At 36.4% G+C, this 19,324-nt stretch overlaps 1 protein-coding gene across 2 annotated transcripts in view; it reads right to left on the bottom strand.

Annotated features, from left to right (window-relative positions):
- Positions 1–19,324, bottom strand: part of LOC131034077 (ATP-dependent DNA helicase Q-like 2) — a 171,845-nt gene that overhangs the window by 143,093 nt on the left and 9,428 nt on the right. For both annotated transcript variants that reach the window (XM_057965428.2, XM_057965429.2), the window contains exons 3-8: positions 9,630–9,776; positions 9,327–9,542; positions 7,862–7,966; positions 7,654–7,758; positions 7,389–7,511; positions 3,065–3,153 (exon numbers count right to left, since the gene is read on the bottom strand). In XM_057965428.2, the coding sequence (XP_057821411.1) occupies positions 3,065–3,153; positions 7,389–7,511; positions 7,654–7,758; positions 7,862–7,966; positions 9,327–9,542; positions 9,630–9,776 (785 nt within the window). The remainder of the gene's footprint in view (positions 1–3,064; positions 3,154–7,388; positions 7,512–7,653; positions 7,759–7,861; positions 7,967–9,326; positions 9,543–9,629; positions 9,777–19,324) is intronic.

The following is a 19,324-nucleotide window of genomic DNA, read 5'->3' as shown; positions in this document are numbered from 1 at the left end:
AATGATGAAGGATCAGACCTGCACACATGAAAATTAGACCCTAAAACATCATAATCAGGCCTAAACTCAGAAAGATGAGAATAGACCTAGGCTTCAACAATCAGACCTTAAAAAGATAGAGGTCAGGCCTGCAAACAAACAGAAGATTAAACCTAAAGGATGAGAGTCAGACCTAAATCAGATAAACTCAGACCTAATGATGAAGGATCAGACCTACACTCCTATGTGCTCAGGCCTTGTGCATTCAATCACCTAAAAAATGCTTAGGTGTGGAGAAGACCTAGGTCGGCTCCCTTGAAGGAGGAATCAGAAAATTATTTGGTGAAAAAAAAAAAAAGCAAATGACTAATGCATCTTGTCGGCTTGGTTGGATAGGAGGTCAAGTTTTGAGTGTAGAAAGCCCTATAAAGAAGAGAACAGGCACATTTCAAACACCAAATCCAAATTCATAACTCGTAAGGGCTATGCGAATAAGGAGCAGATCTGATTGGAAGGGGACCGGAACAGCAGGTTTAGGGTGCGAACTTGAGCAATCTAAGGAATAGAAGTATAAGAGACCTCCCTGAATTCTGATCAGCATTAGTGTACACACAAGGTTGGTGAAGGGTTTATGTGATTCATTTATTTCATAAGTATTCGGATGCAATGTTTGTTTGTTCTGCAGGTTGAAAGCAGTGAAATGAGGATAAATAAAAGTTCAAGCATGTTTTAACCAGAGGATCGATGGAGGGCATTACAGCATGGAGATGCTCAAGTCAGCATAATCACAACATCAAAGGGTGCAACTTGAAGAAAAGATTTCACAAACACATTGCACGGAGATATCAAGATTTTACCACAAGGAGAAGACTTCATCAGCAAGTTCAAGGCATGAGGGAGAGATCACCCTTACACGTACAAAGCAAGAGATCAAAATTACTCAAGGTGCACCTCAACATCAAGGAGAACCACATCAAGATGGAGGACTTAAGCAAAGATGTAAGATGGTTAAGGCAGCATTGCTCTACAAGTTCAAGTTCAAGGTCTTCAACACGGAGGATACTTTGCAATTACATTATCAGTACAAAGGGAGATCAATGGAGATTGCTTCACAATGAAGGGCTCTATATTCAAATATACAACATGGAAAGATCTTCATCATACAGGAGGATACTCCCCACACATCAATGCAAGGCATTAAAGTTCAATCTGAGCAAAGGAGGATCAAGCATAGACATTGCAAAGTCTATATCAAACATCATCAAGGTTAAGAACAACACAAGAATGAAATTCCTAAGTATGGAGATGAAAATGCAAGTATGATCAAGTCGGATAGTTTCAGAAGAGTTAAGCAAAGTTAGATAATTGATCACTAAGTTGATGCAATTTGGGAATATGCCCCATCTCCATCGCATCGGGCTTGGATAATATTGAGTATCAAGAGATATGCCGCAATCACAAACACTTCTTCGTGATGACCACCAACAAGCACGTTGAGGTGGCATCCTAGTCATCATCAACCCAATCAAGTTCTTCCAAAGCAACACATCTAGATACATTGAACCTGATTCATCCACGGATGGAGCAAGTGACACATGGCACTTTATCAAATATTGTTCCATGTACCTAACCTCAATCCCTATTGGTGCACATTCAAAGGACATGTGTCCCATTTGTTGTAATGATCTCATTGGTCAAGAAAGAATTAGTTATAACTAACCCTAATTAGGGTTTCATTATGTAATCTCGACCATTGATTTCAAATCAATCTGAGCCATTGAAATGTAAAGAGTCCTCTATATAAGGCTCAATTCTCTCATTTGTAAAGGTTAATAGTTAATAGATAATAGTTAGTAGTTAGATGTAGAAGTAGAGTAGGAGGAAGCCAAAAATTGTTGCCAAGACTTGTTGAATTTAATACTTGATTTCATTGAAGTTATGGTGGACCCTTGTGTTATTTCTACGATTTGCATGGTTTTTTGTTACTTCCCAAAGTTTAGATTAAGTTCATAGATCTTAATGGAGAAATGCAATGATATGTGATGAATCCCTTGGTTCATACTTTTTGTGGTTTGATGATTGTAAGCTACAGTGTAAAGTTAGCTTGAGCCTAATCATTGTGCTAAGTTTGATTATGGATACATGTTCAAACTACACCAACATTGGGTATTTGGATGATGTATTCGCAGTGTGAAAATCCTCCATTTCCTTAGAAGATTGCATCAGTTTTGTGTAGTTGTTATCATGATGAAGCAAGGCTTGATTTGAAGGAATTTATCTATCAAAGTATCATCCGTTATCATCATTGATCTTAGGATTAGATTAGACTTTCTTAGCCCTCATCTCCTTTTATCTTTATTTTCCAAGTGAGTTGGTATAGTTTCCATGTTCCAGTGGTGTTCATAAACGTAAGTCCCCTTGTGATTCCAGCAATATCACATCATATTCACTGAGTCTATCCCAAGCATCAAGTTGATTGTTCGCATTGTAAACCTTGGAGTTTACTTATTTGATCAAATCATTCAGCATATAAGGTTTCTTTGTTCACGAAAGGATAGAATACTTAAGTATTTTATTCTATGTTTGAGGTGTCCTAAAAAACACATCAACACGTTTATTGAAAAAATCTTGATAATGGGCCTAACCAGTATTTTGCAAGTCCAATCTAAAAAGATTAGACAAATCATAAAATGTAGTAGACACATGATAAACAATAGAGATGCCCATTACATGTGGAGCTCAAAGGGAGTGATTACATTTATAAGAGTGACATTTCATGATGAAAATGCGCCTTTGTCGATAATTAGTAGGAGATAATTTTGCATTTCAACAGCAGTAGTGAAAGTTATTATATACACATAAATTCTAAAAAACATATACTTGATCTACTCAATTTGTACCTCTAGGCATATACTTGATATTATAAATTTTGAAACACTACAGCCTAACTGCAAATTGTTCTTTTTGTTTGCTACTGATTTCATGTTTAAACATGCATAAAAAGGCAATTGGCAGAAGTGATAAGAAACCGCTTGAGGAGAATAGTATAGATGTCTATCAAAGCACTTATTGGTAGATTGCATACCGAATATGAACTCGTTCGCGAGTCTTTGCATCCATATCTGCATGATAATGCTCAGCTGATATACCACGCTGTCTCAATTCCTTACCAACCTGTAATTGCAGTTCTATGTAAATCAAAATTATAAAAAAAAAACGAAAATTAGAGATGACTTGGCAAATGCTCATGATAAAAAATGACTCCATCAAACAAAAGCATGTGGAGAAAAAAATATTAGTAAATGAGCGAAAATATTGTTCATTTCCTAAGCAATCATCAAAGTGGAACTTTAGGACTTACAAAATAAGTCTTCAAAATGATAAGATAGTTATTATGTGGCTGACAACAAACTATTAATTTTCATTCCATTTTCAAGCTCAAAAAACATAAAATGATGTCTTATAACTAGAAATAATAGACAAAGCATATTTATCAAATATTTGGAAATCAGTAGGAATAGTAAATTCAATTATTACTCAAAAGCAACAAAACAGAGGAAAAAAATAGATGACATCCACCTTCAATCTTTTAAAAGTAGATTCTAATCTCTTAGTTACTAGTGAAAAAGTTACTGTCCTAGATATCAAATGCCAGGTGATTAAAGGAGATCAAAAAACGTTTGTCTTAAAATATGACATGCAATTTAAAACACTCCATTTTTTCAATAAACTCTCCTTATTGTATGATTGTAGATAAATTTGGTAATGGTTTGCCAATCTACTATATAGTTAACCCATGGAAGTTCAGCTATGTCTTTCAAGGTTAAAGAGACCATGTGTTGATCAATGTGCTCCAAAAACAATGTGGGATGCTTCTACATAAAAACATTTCCAGCAGCCACATAATTAGCAGCACTATCTATGATAAATTAGACCACATATTGTGCCCCATGTCAACAACCAGCTCAACAAATAGAAGGAAAACTGTTTGTGTTGATTTGAACCTATCTAACGCATCCACACATTTCAAAAAAAACACACCAATCTCTAATGTGACAAGAAAATCAATAAGAGTACATTTTCTCCTATTCATCTACCCACATTACATTATTTTGCACCCAATCTTAGCCACTCCTTGAAATGTTCAATAAAGCTATCATTCACATCCTACACTACATCTCTCAACTTTTCATTCCTCAAAGTCTAACATGAGGGAGCTCTAAATCCAAGACTGCAACTACAATTGCATCTACAATTCCTTGCCAATATAAAGAACAAGCTCGAATCGAAACAAAAACTAGCACAAGTCTTTTTGTCCTACTCATTAACAATTTTCTTCCACCCCATGCTCTTTGAAGATGGTTGTGCTCCAACTGTAGTATAAGAAATAGTTTACGAACACGGCGAGTTAACAAGTACTCGTGATTTTTTTAAGGGCAATTTTTTGTCTATATTTACTCGCCAAGTCATCCAAACAATTCTGTGATGAATACTCACCAATTTTTTGGCAAGTGCTCTCCAAAACTTGGCAAGTCTAAGGTAAAAAATCATGATGCAGCCTCTACAAGTGTAAAACATGGCTTTAGCAAAAGCGCAAACAAAGGAAAAACAAGAAAAAAAACATGATTTTGAGTCTAAAAAACACCTCATTAGCCCCTCCTCAATATACACAGCTATAAACAAGAATTTAAGAGTGTATTGGGAAGATTTTTGTGGCGATTTGAAGAATTTTCAAGAATTTCAGATTTGCATCAGGTTAGTTTCATTTTTTTCTTCTAAGCATTTAAATTTATAAATGATTTCTAATTTTTTTAGCATGTTCAATGATTAAATTGAATTGATTCAATTTGTCTAAATTTGTGGATTAAAATTTAAATGATTTACGCTGATTTAAATCAATTTTTCCCAATTTTTTTCTTTCTTTTTTTTCAATATATAGTTTACGTTTTAAAATTTTTGCTTGGCAGGCATTTTGTCAAACAGTTTGTGTGCATACTTTTGAAGAGTTTTCTGATTTGTAGACACTTGGAATCATATAACCATGGGTTCAGGAAACATTTAGCTTCATAGAACACTTCATCATTCATCAATATATTAGACTCTTAAAAACAAACAAGATCTCATTCATTAATTGATTGAAAATGTTCAAGTCAATTATTACTGTTTGTTGTTGAGATAATCAACTATAGGAAAAAATTAAAAATATGAATGCTGCACTCTAACCTCTTAATATAGCAGATTTAATCATTCCGAAACAGCTACAGCATGAATTGCCCCATATATTTTGACTGAAATCTTCTCCAAAGTCCAACATTATGCTTCCAATCGACTTGTATACTCCACAATGGCAGCAACTATGGAAAAACCACAAATGACACCGCCTAGTTTCTACATCGCCTATAAAGCCCCATGCCCAAGCCCAAATTCTGCTGCAACTCCTCAAAACTCCCACACCATGCATAGGGAAGGTTGGCAACCAGCAAACATAGCTACCAAAGTCCATGTCCCCTCCACAAACAGCAATGCCTTGCTGATTATGGGTTAAGCAATCAGCAATGAATGTCTCCAAATCACCCAAACTCACTGAATAACCCTATCACCCAACCTCGTAAGATGTTATTTTCAGCACCTTCAGATATGGCGTCCCAATGTTTCCTCCTATGGATGGCACCAAAGATAATAACCAAGGAACAAACCTTTTGCCTGCAATCGGAACATAGATAATTTATCTTTGCCTATGAATCCTCTAGAAAATTATCAAACTTAAAGATCCAATCCAATAGATGCACCTATAAATCCAATAGATGTTATTTTCAGCAGGTGTCCCAATATTTCCTCCTATGTATGGTACGAAAGATAATAACCAATGAATAAACCTTTTGCCTACAATTAGAGAATCAATAATTTATCTTTGCTTATGAATCGTCCGGAAAATTATCAAGTTTCAAAATCCAATCCAATAGATGCAACTGTGAATCCACCGAGGTTGGCAGAAATGGGTTTTCGTCCAATAAACCAAGAAAGAAGCCAAGGGTTTTTGTACTAAGGTTCACTAAATAGAAAGCAGAAGCTCTCAAAGCTCTCCAAGAAAGATAACGAGTCAAGAATGAATTGCTTTTGGCTCTCAACCCCTTTTATATCCATCTTTGAGAGAATTAGTTTATTTTATTTTATTTTATTTCATTTTCCCACTCAAAAAGTGACCCACTTTATAACTTTCTCATTGACATAAAATAAAGTCAATTTATTAAAATAACCAGGGTTCAACTTTTAATTAATTAAATCCCAGGAAGCTTAAGACTATTTTAAAATTTAATTAATTAATTATTCCCTTAAAATACCCGACTTAGCCTACGGAATAAAATAGACTAACTGTCTCTGATAAATGATTCATTTAGAAGAAGAGGACATTAAACTCTCTCTCACTCTCCCATTCACCTACCTTTGAAGGGTCTTCTATGCAATTACTTTTCACTTCCAATATCAACGTAAAGATTGTTAGATTTAGCTGTGAAGCCACCCAAGATCAATATGACTAAAGGAAAGCAAGACCGAATCCAAAGATGAACAAAACTTGGCACTCCCTTAGCACTGACCTAGCACTCATAATCAAGTGAGCTAGTGAACTTAGCATAGGGAGAGATGAGGATTGTTTATAGTATACAACAAAATATAGGCAAATAACACCAAGAGGAATAATAACTCCCATCAGCCCAAAATAGGTGGGAGTTCTACCTTCATGGTAAATGCCAAATACATGGTTATGCCAACTTAGGTAAGGACAAACTATTGGTTATAGGAGGTGGAAAATAAATCCAGAAGAGGGTATGACATTCAACTATCCAAAGGTGGGTGTGAATGACAAATGTAATTGAAGGATTATGCCACATCTCCTCATCCTAACCATTATAATATAGCCTAAGGAAGCTTAATAATGTGTGTAGGAAAAATAAGTATTCCCTAACATAAGGAAAATAAAAAACCTACACTAACAAAGATGCCAAGCTTCGCAATGTCTATGCACAATTACTTTCATCCATGGATAAGTACCTACCTCTCTCTCTCTCTCTCTCTCTCTCTCTCTCTCTCTCTCTCTCTCTCTCATTCACAAGAGAAAGTTAAAGAATAAAAAAATTACCTACAAGTACTATTCAATGCAATAAGTCTCTCTCTCTCATTCACAAGAGAAAGTTAAAGAATAAAAAAATTACCTACAAGTACTATTCAATGCAATAAGCCATATCAGCAGAAATGCCAACAAAAAGACATGCAACCAATGAGGAATCAGGATCATCATTTTCAACATTTGTTTATATTACAAGGGATAATCTTTGTACTAATACTCTATAGTAAAAGATATAACCAATGAGTAACTTTTGTGAAGAAGATGTAGGATGGGAACAATTAACCTGTTCACATTCTTTGCGTGTAAAACAGTAAACAATTCCAGACTCCTTATTTTGGTAAGATCCATGTATAAAATCTGCTATATCATCAATGACTGCCATGCCATTTGAGGACTTTTCACGGACCTGCAAAGGATAAGGATTAACAAAGTTCTTTTTTATCACAGTTCTTTGGTTATCCTTTTACAGATGCAAGCATATTTTGCAGGCAAAAAGTTTTGGTAGATTTTGGAAATAATGTTTAAATAGCAACGGAAGAACCATATACCTCATAAAATAGGTTGGGCCTGTTCACACTGCTAACAAATTTGACACACCGAGAAATATGCAACATCTCTTTCAAATCTTCCTGTACCCGTTGAGTTGCAGTTGCCTTTGCAGTAAAGAGAAGTCTAATCAGAAATCCATCTAAGTATAATTATATATCAATTAATAAAGATACTGGAAAAAGAAAAGATAAATTAGTTATAACTTACCGTCAATGCAATCATAGGCACCTTTGGAAACTGAGTTTTCAAAATACCAAGGTTTTTATAATCAGGACGAAAGTCATGTCCCCATTGGCTGCAACAATGTGCCTCCTGTGAAATGGGAATTTATGCTTATAAGATTTGATGAAAAGCATAAGCAAAGGCTTCAAGCTTATGAAAAAAATAGATTCATCAAAATGATCTGAAATTCTAAGAAACAAAAGCCTTCTGTTTTTGGTGATAAAAGAGGATACCACACATATTGAATAAAGCATACTTACAACCATGAATTTTTAATTCATGATCCTCTTCATTTAGTTAGCAGTTTTTTGACATCAAATAACCTCGATTTCATCACTAGAGGTCATTACAAACTGCTATCAGTATTTTCTCTACCTCTTCAAATCAACAAAACGATCATAAATTTGTTCCTCCAAGAATATGAACACTGTGAAACATGAGAAAAATCTCAGGGAAGATAACCAACTAATATCTCTTTGAATGTGTACCAACAAAAACTTTTGTAATAGGGGATTTTTTTTTAACACAAAGTCTACTCATGTCAAATCACTTTGTTCTATGCCAAAACTCCTTTTCAGTCGGCTTAATTCCATCAAGCTTACGCTTTACAACCTAACAGCTTTATCCATAGCTATATTCCATGTGATTTTTGTTTCAAAAGGCAAGTAGTGCAAGGCAGCTAAAGTTTATTTTAAGATTTTAACATAGGAATTCTGTTTCACAGAAAGTTTTTAAAGTCCATAAGCATTTTATCATTGACTTTAATATATATTCTTTAGGCAATTTTAAGTTACAAACGGAATGGTATAATGTCAACTCTTTGGTTATTGGTCTTTTAAGATTATATTGCATTTTTTAATTAATCCAAATGGTTCTTGATGATAAAGTTTAACTCAAAATGGTTTGTCTTTGACCGTCCTCAGATAACAGAGTTATCTCCCCAGATGTTATCATTATCCTTGTATGGCTTGAAAACCAACTATACATTTTCAAGGATGCAAGAAAGGGAACACTTGGGAGGATGATAGATATTCCAACAATTACCGGTAAAATATAGTTTGAAAATTTGTTTCATGTTCTTTCTCTGGTTCCGGTTCAATTTTAACCAACATATAGCTAAGTCCTTACTATTTCTTGATGCCCTTGAGATCATGCACTATGGTTAACAATCTTTCACCATCATTCTATTGGATGTATGATATTTCCAACAAGGCTACAGCTGTTTCTCTTTTCTTCTCTTGATACCAAAAGTGAGTCAATGCTTTAACACGGATCCACATGGAAAACAAAAACAAGATAAACAGCTTGTTGCATGCAATGGCATGATAAAATTTTGCATATAATCCTGAAGAAAATGAACATTACACACAAGAACAAAATCATTATTTATGAAAAAGCAAGAACTGCAAAATTTAAATGTGGCATTGATCAGCTCCCTCTGACTACTTACATCAATTGCAATCAATGAAAGGCGGCCTGCATGGTTGCATTTTTCAAGTTTTGACATAAACCGCTTACTCTTTGAGATCTTCTCTGGTGTCACATACAAAACCCTAAGCTCCCCTTCACCCTTTTCAAGAACCTTGTAGATAGACTTTTCCTCTTCTTTTGAGGTTGTAGATGTTAACATGCTTGCTGGAATTCCTAAAGCAACAAGTCCCATCACCTGTGTTCAAAAAAGTTGATTAACATAGGTACCTATTCCTAACACAACTTGATAATTCATCATTCCAGATCTTAATAAATTTCTTACCTGATCCTGTATAAGAGAAAGCAAGGGACTGACAACAAGAGAAGTCCCAGAACGGAGGAGGGCAGGAAGTTGGTAGCAGAGACTCTTTCCTCCGCCTGCAGCCATTATTACAATAACATCTTTTCCACTCATGACAGCATTTATGATCTGGCAGACAATAGATTGAGAAATCAACATCCTTGTATTAACTTGAAGGGGCAAACTCAATAGAGTTGTACTCTTTTTCTTTTGCAACGCATAAAAATATTTTCAATTCAATTTTCAGTTACAAGGACGACAAGACAGTCATGCTTCCAAAGATCAAACACAATACTTGCTTTGTTTTCTTATAAGAATAAGTGGGTTTAAATAAACACTTGTTTCAACATAGAAAAATATTAACCCAAATGATAAATTTCCAAAGAAGATTAAATTAAAATGCACATACTTAGTTATTGCTGCAGCATTGACATTTTTACACTACACCCAAAGGTTATTTGAGATATTTTCCTTATGGAAAATGTCATGTTTACAAACATCTTCCTCAAGCTATGGAAGATTGTTAAGTGCCATTCAACAAGGTTATGTTGAAAAAACAAGATGCCTCTACTGTATTTGAATTACCATATGCACCCTCATTTGCAAAAAAAAAAAGATATAAAAATGACATGGTACTTGAAATCAAAGCTGAAGAGATATGAGAGCGCCATCTTAACAATGTATAAACTAATTGACATAAGGAAAAACCGCCTGCAATCACATATGCATAAGCCAACCTATATCTAGAGTTATTGAATTACTCAAGCACTGACATGAAAAGGTTACACATCAATCATAATGATTGCCTCTAAATATCCTTAAATGATAGCCAGTTTGTCTTGATCATTCAAGCACTCTCTTCCATGTTAGAAACATTGTTGTCGTTGCACCAAAAGATCGACCTGTTTAAATGATTATTCTAAATATTTTTATATTCCACATTCTTGGTTTCCAATCCATGCTCCATACAACCGCGAGATTTAATGAATCCATGGGAGGGGATTAAGCCATGTCACAAACCCAAGCACTGCGCTACACAACACAAGGAGACCAATGGTGCACGCCTTGCAACAATCCCCCCTAGCACAAGTGAGGGGTTTAAACCCATGACCTAGGCTCTAATAACACTTTTTAGAAACATGATTGCCATTGCACCAAAAGATTGACCTATTAATGCCCAATACAACCGCAAGATTTAACGAATCCACGAGAGGCGTTTAAGCCATGTCACAAACCCAAGCACTACGCTGCACAACACAAGGAGACCAAGGGCGCACACCTTGTAACATTCCATATGTGGCTATGCTGCTGATTTTTATCCTTCAAAAGCCCTACTCTCAATTACTACTATGTCATACTTCATGATGTTTTCATGCTTCCTAAGTAACAACTTGTGTTAGAGTTAAGGTTTTATTTACTTAATTAATTTAATCATATTGATTAATTAATTAAGTCACCTTTTCTTTTTTCACTTAAGCTAAATTTAGGAAGCTTTTTTAGGCATTTAATAATTATTTTATTTCATGCATTCAACCCTTAGGGTTTGCTTTAGGGTTTTGATCTCCTTTATTAAAGGATTGATCTCGTTGTAATTAATTCATTCTGGCAAGTTAATTCAATTGTGATTTCTTCTTGCAATTGTCTCCAATTATTCTTGCACTCTCTTGTTTGTAGGTTTTTCTCTTATACGTGGTAGGTATTTGCATGCAGGTGATTATCGGGCTTGTGGGATTCATCAATCGTGAATTCTAACATGGTATAAAAGCGCCAGACCTGACGCACCTTGTTCGTCAAATTTGAGATTTTCCTTACAGCAAGTTTTTTTGTGCATCTTGGGTCAATTTGAATCTCAAAATCAAATCTAGAAGGTTCGAGATAGTCAGGATCACCTTTTGTTTCGCTGAAATCGGACATACGAGGACAATTCCACAAGGGTTTCAAGTTCAAGGGTTTTCTCTATTCCAGGAGGAACTCGAAAATTTAGAGCATTTTGGGCCTAAACGGACCTCGCCATCAGTTTCAGAAGGTCGATTCCAGGAATTCTAACATGGTATCAGAGCACCTATTTTTTGGAGCAATTTGGTCCCAAAAGGACCTCACAGTTGGATTTAGGAGGTTGATTGGATGAATTTTGATATATAATTCGGCATCTTTGGCTACAGCAACTTTTGGGGCAAAAAAAAATTTACCTGCGGGTCGTACGACCATACAGGTACGAAATTAATTAATTCCGTCAAAAAAAAAAAATTAGAAAAAGGTTTTTTGGGGTCAAAGCCCACCGGCGGTCACGGTTACCAACCACCCTCGATGATAACCGGCAGCCACAACGGTTCCCGTAGAGGCTGTCGCTGCGGTTACCGCCAACGGTGACCACTAGCGGCTAGCGGACCACCACCAGCGGCCGCCAAACCTCCGCCCGCCACGGCTCCGCTGACCATCGCCACTCCGCCGCCCACCACCATTCCGCTCCGCCTGGTCGCCACCTCAGCTCCGCCCAGGAACCACCAAGGGGGTGGAATTTTTTTTACCAAGTCTTATTGACAGCCAGGTGGTTTTTTCACGATATCTTGAGCCAACAGAGGTGAAATTGGACAAACCATATATCGTCAGAAAGCTCTTTCCGAAACAGATCCAAATCTGGAAGTAATATTTTCTGGTTTTGCCATTTTGCACCTGTTTTTTCCAATCAAAGTCAGTACTACTTTTTGGTGCTTCCAGGGGCATATCTTTTGCAAACGGACTCCATTTTTTGCAAACAAATAGGCATTGGAAAGGTGTTGGAACGCTCTATTCAGATCTGCAACTTATTTTATCAAAAAATTCATCAGGGACACAGAGATTAGTCATTTGTGTTTTTTGCTTTTTCTCACTTTCTAGCTTTCAAATTTGTGCTAGGGTTTGGTTTTTTGTAGTATGGGAGGTATTTTTCCTCTATTTCACATGGCAGACCTTTCCTCTATTGAGCAGCTCACTCCACACAATTATCACACCTAGAAAGCACATATGACTCGCCTTCTTATGGCGAAGGGGTTATGGTCCTGTTTGGATGAGGTTCAGCCTCAGTTAACTCGTGCATTTGAGATCATGCAACACCGGAACTGCATGGATGAGGCCATGGGGATGATTTCCCTGAATATTTTAGATAGTCTTTTGTTCCACCTTGAGAGTTGCACTACACCTCGGACCATGTGGATCAAGTTTCAAACTCTCTTTGGCACCATCAACAAGTTTCGAGATCTACAGATTGAGGCAAAGTTGACTTCTTTGGCACCTGATTCCTTTCCTACCATTGATGACTTCCTGATGAAGTTCAAATCATTGCGATCTCAGTTGAAGGGTGTTGGTACTACGAAGACAGATACAGAGTGCATCTACCTGATTCTCACTAAGCTTCGAGGTCCTTTTCAGATTTTCTCTTCTTATTTTTTCTCCACCATGGATGCTATGGGGGCACATCATACCATGCCCACTTTTGAGGTGTTTTGTGATCCTCTGACTCGTGAGCAGGCCCAGATATCCCAGTTAGACTCTCACACCAGATCACAGAACCATGCCTTGGTTGTACAATCATCTCAGGAGTCACAGAAGCAGAAATAAAAGCCGAAGACCAAAGAGCCTAGGAAAGATTCTAGTTCACAGCAGTCCTCTGGCCCACCTCCTCCTAAAGGGGGAAAATCAAAGAAAGATAGACCTAAGTGTGCATATTGCAGCAAGCCAAATCATGATGAGTCTCAATGCTATGAGAAGAAGATTGATGGATATGCAAAACAAGTTTCAGATTTGATAGCTCTTCTTCAAAAGAGCAACATTGATATTCCTTCTTCTTCTTCTACTTCTCACAGGTCTTCTTCTTCTTCATTCCAGACAGATGGATAGGACAGAAGTAAGGGTCATGCATTATGTGCCACAATTAGTCCACCTTCTTCTAGATGGTTACTTGATTCAGGTGCTTCACATCATATGGCATCTTCTCATAATATTTTCTCATCTTTTTAGGCTTCTCCTACACCACACATTTTGATGGGTAACAACACTGTTATGACTGTATGTGGGAAAGGATCTATCGGCATTGATGATGGTATGTTTCATGAAGTATTATGTGTTCCATCTTTGTCCTCTAACCTTCTCTCCGTCTATCGATTACTCACAGTGGGACAGGGAAGAGAGTTGAGTGCACCCGAGATTCAGTGCACATCAGAGATAGTGAGACTGGCAATATTGTTGCAACAGGGACAGTTGATCATTCTTCCCGCTTGTACTCTTTCTCTCATTTTGGTCCACCATCTCCACTGTCGGAGAATCACTCTCTTTCTTCAAGAGAGCATGTTGAGGTGAAGTTAGGTCACTTGAACTTGTGTGTTGTTCTTGAGACCAGTGTTGTGACTTCTACACCTCCACCTCCTGTTGAGATTGCTTTTGTTCAGCAGGATTCCTCTTCAGCATTGCCTGATATTGTAGCTCCATGCATAGAGCCACCTATTCCACTTGTTGAGGATATTTCAGAGAATGTTCATTCCCTCTCCGATGACATATTCAGCACATTTGTTGTCCCACCATCATTGGGGATTCCATTACAGCATCATCATGTATTCTCCTTTGAGCATCATCCAGGCCTTCCAGTTTCACCTCCTGTTCAGGGGTATCCTCTTCTTTGTCCATAGCTCTTGTTTCTTCCGTATTGGAGACACATTGGTTTGACTATCGACACAGGGGTTCTATCATTCTGGGGGGGCTTTGGAGTCTCAAACCTCTCTCATGGGGGGGTTGGTTGTACACGTGCTCTTGAAAGAGACTCTTGAGACATGAACTTGTACTTTCTTTTTTCCATCTCTTTTTGGAGAGGAGTTTTTTTCCCACTGGGTTTTCTCCTTTTCTCCACTTTACAGAGATTTGCATGTTGTGATTGGGTACCTCATCAGGCCTTGTTGTCGGGACCCAAATTTGCATTGTTGCATGTAGTTGCATTTTTTGCATATAGTTGCTTTCATGCACTTAGCTTTTTGGCTACTCCCTAAATTCATCTTAAGGGGGGTGTTAGAGTAAAGGTTTTATTTACTTAATTAATTTAATCATATTGATTAATTAATTAAGTCACCTTTTCTTTTTTTACTTAAGCTAAATTTAAGAAGCTTTTTTAGGCATTTAATAATTATTTTATTTCATGCATTCAACCCTTAGGGTTTGCTTTAGGGTTTTGATCTCCTTTATTAAAGGATTGATCTCATTGTAATTAATTCATTCTGCCAAGTTAATTCAATTCTGATTTCTTCTTGCAATTGTCTCCAATTATTCTTGCACTCTCTTGTTTGTAGGTTTTTCTCTTGTACGTGGCAGGTATTTGCGTGCAGGTGATTATTGGGCTTGTGGGATTCATCAGTCATGAATTCTAACAACTTGTACTCAACCACTCTCAGAAAGAGTGCAAAACTCTTTAACTGAAGTGGCATTTCACAGTGTAAATGACTTGATCGTGTAAGGAAAATACTTACAATTGAGGTACTCTAAGAAAACTATGACCTTTAATTATTTATATTGTTATCAATGATCAGCAATATATAAATAGCATGCTGTATTATTTATTTTATTGCCAAAAGATTATACAAGTATAAGCACAATGCATAGCATAAGTTGCTTCATTTTCATTTGACGCCCAGGAGATAGAAGGAATGCTTTATTATATGTTTTATCCAGAAGCACAATTGCGAGCTTTAATCTTGATCTAGCATTTTTACTACATATATTTGATTTTATAAGGAAGCAAATAGACCTTTATTATCTGGAACTCAGCAGCTAGGATTTATAGACCTGGGTCCCTATGAAGTCCTTATTCCCAGCAATTTTTCAGCTTAAGAAAACCCCCTGCAATCTTGATAAAATAAAGGTGTGTCAACTTACATCCCTTTTGTAATTCTGTGAAGTTGAAAGGTTATATTATGGAGACACATATACAGCAGTCCTTTGGTGATCTAGGATAAGGTATCACGGATACATGTGTAAGTGTGCATATGCACATGAAAGAGTAAGTGTGCATGCATGTGTCCGTTAATTGTTTACTGTTTTACATGCATAAAATTTTAATAATAAAGTGTGCATCTATTTTTGTCTATTTATTAAAATTTTGCTCTTTAATCATGGATCGTTTTAATATTCCATTCAGGCAGAGCCTTAGACTGCTGGAGGCTAGGATGAAAGGGAATAAACCTTTTCCTATTTCTTGCAACTGCTAACAGACCTGACCTTGTTTAACACGTTTCAGACAATATGTACATATCAATATCATTGTTTAACACGTTTCAGAGAATATGTACATATCAATATCATTGTTTAACACGTTTCAGAGAATATGTACATCCAGATATAAACCACTCAAATAATGAGTAAATTATTAAAATTCAAAAATCAAAGCCCTTAAAAAGCATCAGGTACCTCGAGTTCCCTGTCTGGGGTTACCATAACTACAAAGATCCCAATAAAATTTTCAAATCAAAATGCCATCAATGAGGAAAAGTCAAGAAGGTAACTTAAGTTCAGCCAATCAAACATGTTAGACTTGTGTGTATCACTGCCCCAATATTTTAATTGAGGCATCCCTAGCAAGCATTGAAATGCATGCCAAAATGAATTAACGTCTCAATTCTATTGAGTCAAACCCTATAAGCATAGTGCAAAAAATTGCTGAGAACTCACAAGTTGGAATGGTGCCTAAGGAATTTGCCCTCAGACTCATCACCGGGTTGGTGCAAATCCTGCACACTGACTCACTACAAGTATGCATGAGTACTCACCATGTTAGTCTGTCAAACTAGCCCAACATGGCACAGATGAGGAATGCAAACTAGATGCAGCATAAATATGATTAAAACTTGGTTTTTTTGCCTTTAAAACCCAAATCAGACATCCATTCTTCTCACAAAACTTATGAACTCTCCTTTGAGCAATTGAAGGAAATTTTTCTGCAGAGAGGAAACAAGTGGGATGCTCAAATCAGCACTTTCAGCCAAATGTTCACTTTTTTCATTTATAGCAAGCAAACTGTTAAGAATTTGAAAACAGTGTGTACTAGTGATTTTCGAGATTTCATGTGTAATTTTTTTTATTTTAAAAAGTAATCTCTCATTTTCTAAACGTTTGTTAATAATTTGTTTCTTATAGTTTTGGTAGGTGAATGGTATTTGAGCCCATGTTGGATACAATAGCAGAGCCCGAACCACCACCTCACAACACATCCCTGCCTGTTTGAGAAGCAAAATCAGGAGCTTCAGGCAGTCTTGAACAATTATGCCATTTAGTCACAGATCAAGATGGAGACTGAGTGGTGTCAAAGCAAGCACCAAGTCACATTTGTGGCCCTTCACACCCATCCTAAATGCTTGACCTTTGCACCAATCATATATAGCTCAACCTAGCTAGTAAAAGGGGGAAGGATATAAAGGAGTAGGGGAAGGTAAGTCCCCCCAGCTCAGGCTAAGAAAAGGTCCATCCATGCTCCAACCATCAAGAATTTGTCAGGGCCAATAAAAGTACACTGCAGGAGATTCATACACCACATTGGAAGGAGGCACTGCGAACCAATCACATCCAGCTATAGTATTTCTAATGAATGGTATTGTCCCATCCATCATAACTTTTTTCGAAATAAGAGCAATTCATACGTTCTCAAATATAGGTCATTAACACCAATATCTAGGGCATGCACATTTTTTGGGGTACTTTTTTGTTGTATATGTTATTTTTTATTATTAATTTTAAATTCAATTTAATTATAATTAATTTAGAGTAATATTTTCCCATCCAACATAAATTTTATACACACACATACTTGTAGAAGTGTGTATGTATGTATATGTATATATATGTATATCCATAGTTCGCAACCTCGGACTCAGAGAGTACTTGGCAAGCCCAAAATTTTCAACTCAGCAAATTCTTGACAAAAACTCAGCAAGAACTCAACAACTTGGACAGTACTAAAAATTAAAATCTCTTAAAAAAACATATTTTTTTTCTAAAATTCAATTACAAAATGTATTAAATTAAAAAATGACATATCGAAAGAGAAAATGCAAAGTTTCATAGCAAAAACAACATGTGAAAAACGCATTTTAACCAATGTTTTACCTGCATTGACATTTTTACCCATGTTTTTTTTGCATCTATAAAAACGCAAGAGGTAAACTTGTTAAAACTCACCCAGCAAAAAAAAATAGATAGTAATCGCAGTTTTTGCATATTGTGTGTGTGTACCAACCATACTAGAGCGGGATTAGCCACTGGAGCCACCCTCTGGGACAACTGTAGTTGTAGTGGAAAGAGTGATTCGTTTCATATCAGCAATTGAATCGGCAACTATAGATAGTTCATTCAGCACCAATGGAGTCAGAAAGGCCTAGGATTCAAAGAGGTGTGCCGAGAGTAGTAGAGATTCGATGCAAGAGTGAGTGGGTGGTTGTGGAGGTGCAAATTGGTGCAGCGGGATATATATATATATATACACATTATGGAGGGTGGTCATATCTTTCAAAAAATAAAATCTCTTTTTTCTAATTCTCAACGTTTGTAGAACAGAGACCTTTATGTTTGTTAAAAACCTTTTCTCACTAGAATATAGAAAATAAATATAGTAATTAAACCAAAAACAACACAAATTATATTTTTTGAAAAGCGACTTTGGAGGCTGCAATCATGCAAAATCTTAGGTCAGGGTGACTTCATTTGATTGCCCAAAACTTATCGTGAGTCAACATTCTCTATCGAAATGTGGGTGACCAAAAGGAGGAAGGGCCACATAAGGAAGTTTGACTGAAGGGACTTGTTGACGTGTGTTTTGTAACCACACCAACGCAGAATAAAGTTTCCCAGCGGTCAACTTATCCTCTCTTGATCAAAATCAAATGTATACTAAGATTGCATGAAGATCATACATTGACTCCAAGGTTCCAACTACATACTAGTGACTTTACTATGGATATAGACTCGTTTGGCTTTGATGTTTACTAGTAATCCAAGGAGACTTGCGTTTGATCATTCTTTCACTTCTTTGTTGTGGCTAGAACTTCATCATCGGATATAGCAATTATGTGATGCTTCTACTTCAAACAAACTAAACTAGAATGAACTAAAATTAAAGGAGAAAGGGTTTAGGAAGACTAAGCTAAATCTAAGAACTCAATAGATAGCAATGTTTCAAATGAGATCAACCACACTTCACTTCACCACTAGAAGAGAACTACATGAAGCGGGTGCAATCTTCAAAGGTTGTGTTTGAAGGATTTTTAAACCACAAATGAACACCATCAGAGAACAATGTCCATCTAATAATTTAGATTAAGCACACACATACAAAAGCTCAATCCAACCTTGCACTATCAATAGAAATCATCTATTAACAAAAGGTATGAGCAAGTGTTCTCAACCTTAAAACATTGCAATCAACTTTGTTCATCTAACTGCTTGGAAAATAAAATTCTACTCTGAGTGAGGAAGGTGAAACAATGCAAGTTTTGAAAATTAACTTAAGTGAACACCATCAGAGAACAATGTACCACTATTGTTATCTCAAATCTCAATAACTTATCGCAACAATTTTGTACAATCTCCCCCCTTTACAAATGAAGGGGTGACCCCCTTTTATAGGCCTCCAAGAGGAAAATGGACGGCCTAGATTACAAACCAATCAA

The sequence above is a fragment of the Cryptomeria japonica genome, chromosome 2, assembly GCF_030272615.1.
Source record: "Cryptomeria japonica chromosome 2, Sugi_1.0, whole genome shotgun sequence".
Lineage (NCBI taxonomy): Eukaryota > Viridiplantae > Streptophyta > Pinopsida > Cupressales > Cupressaceae > Cryptomeria > Cryptomeria japonica.
This window is presented reverse-complemented; position numbering and strand designations above follow the sequence as displayed.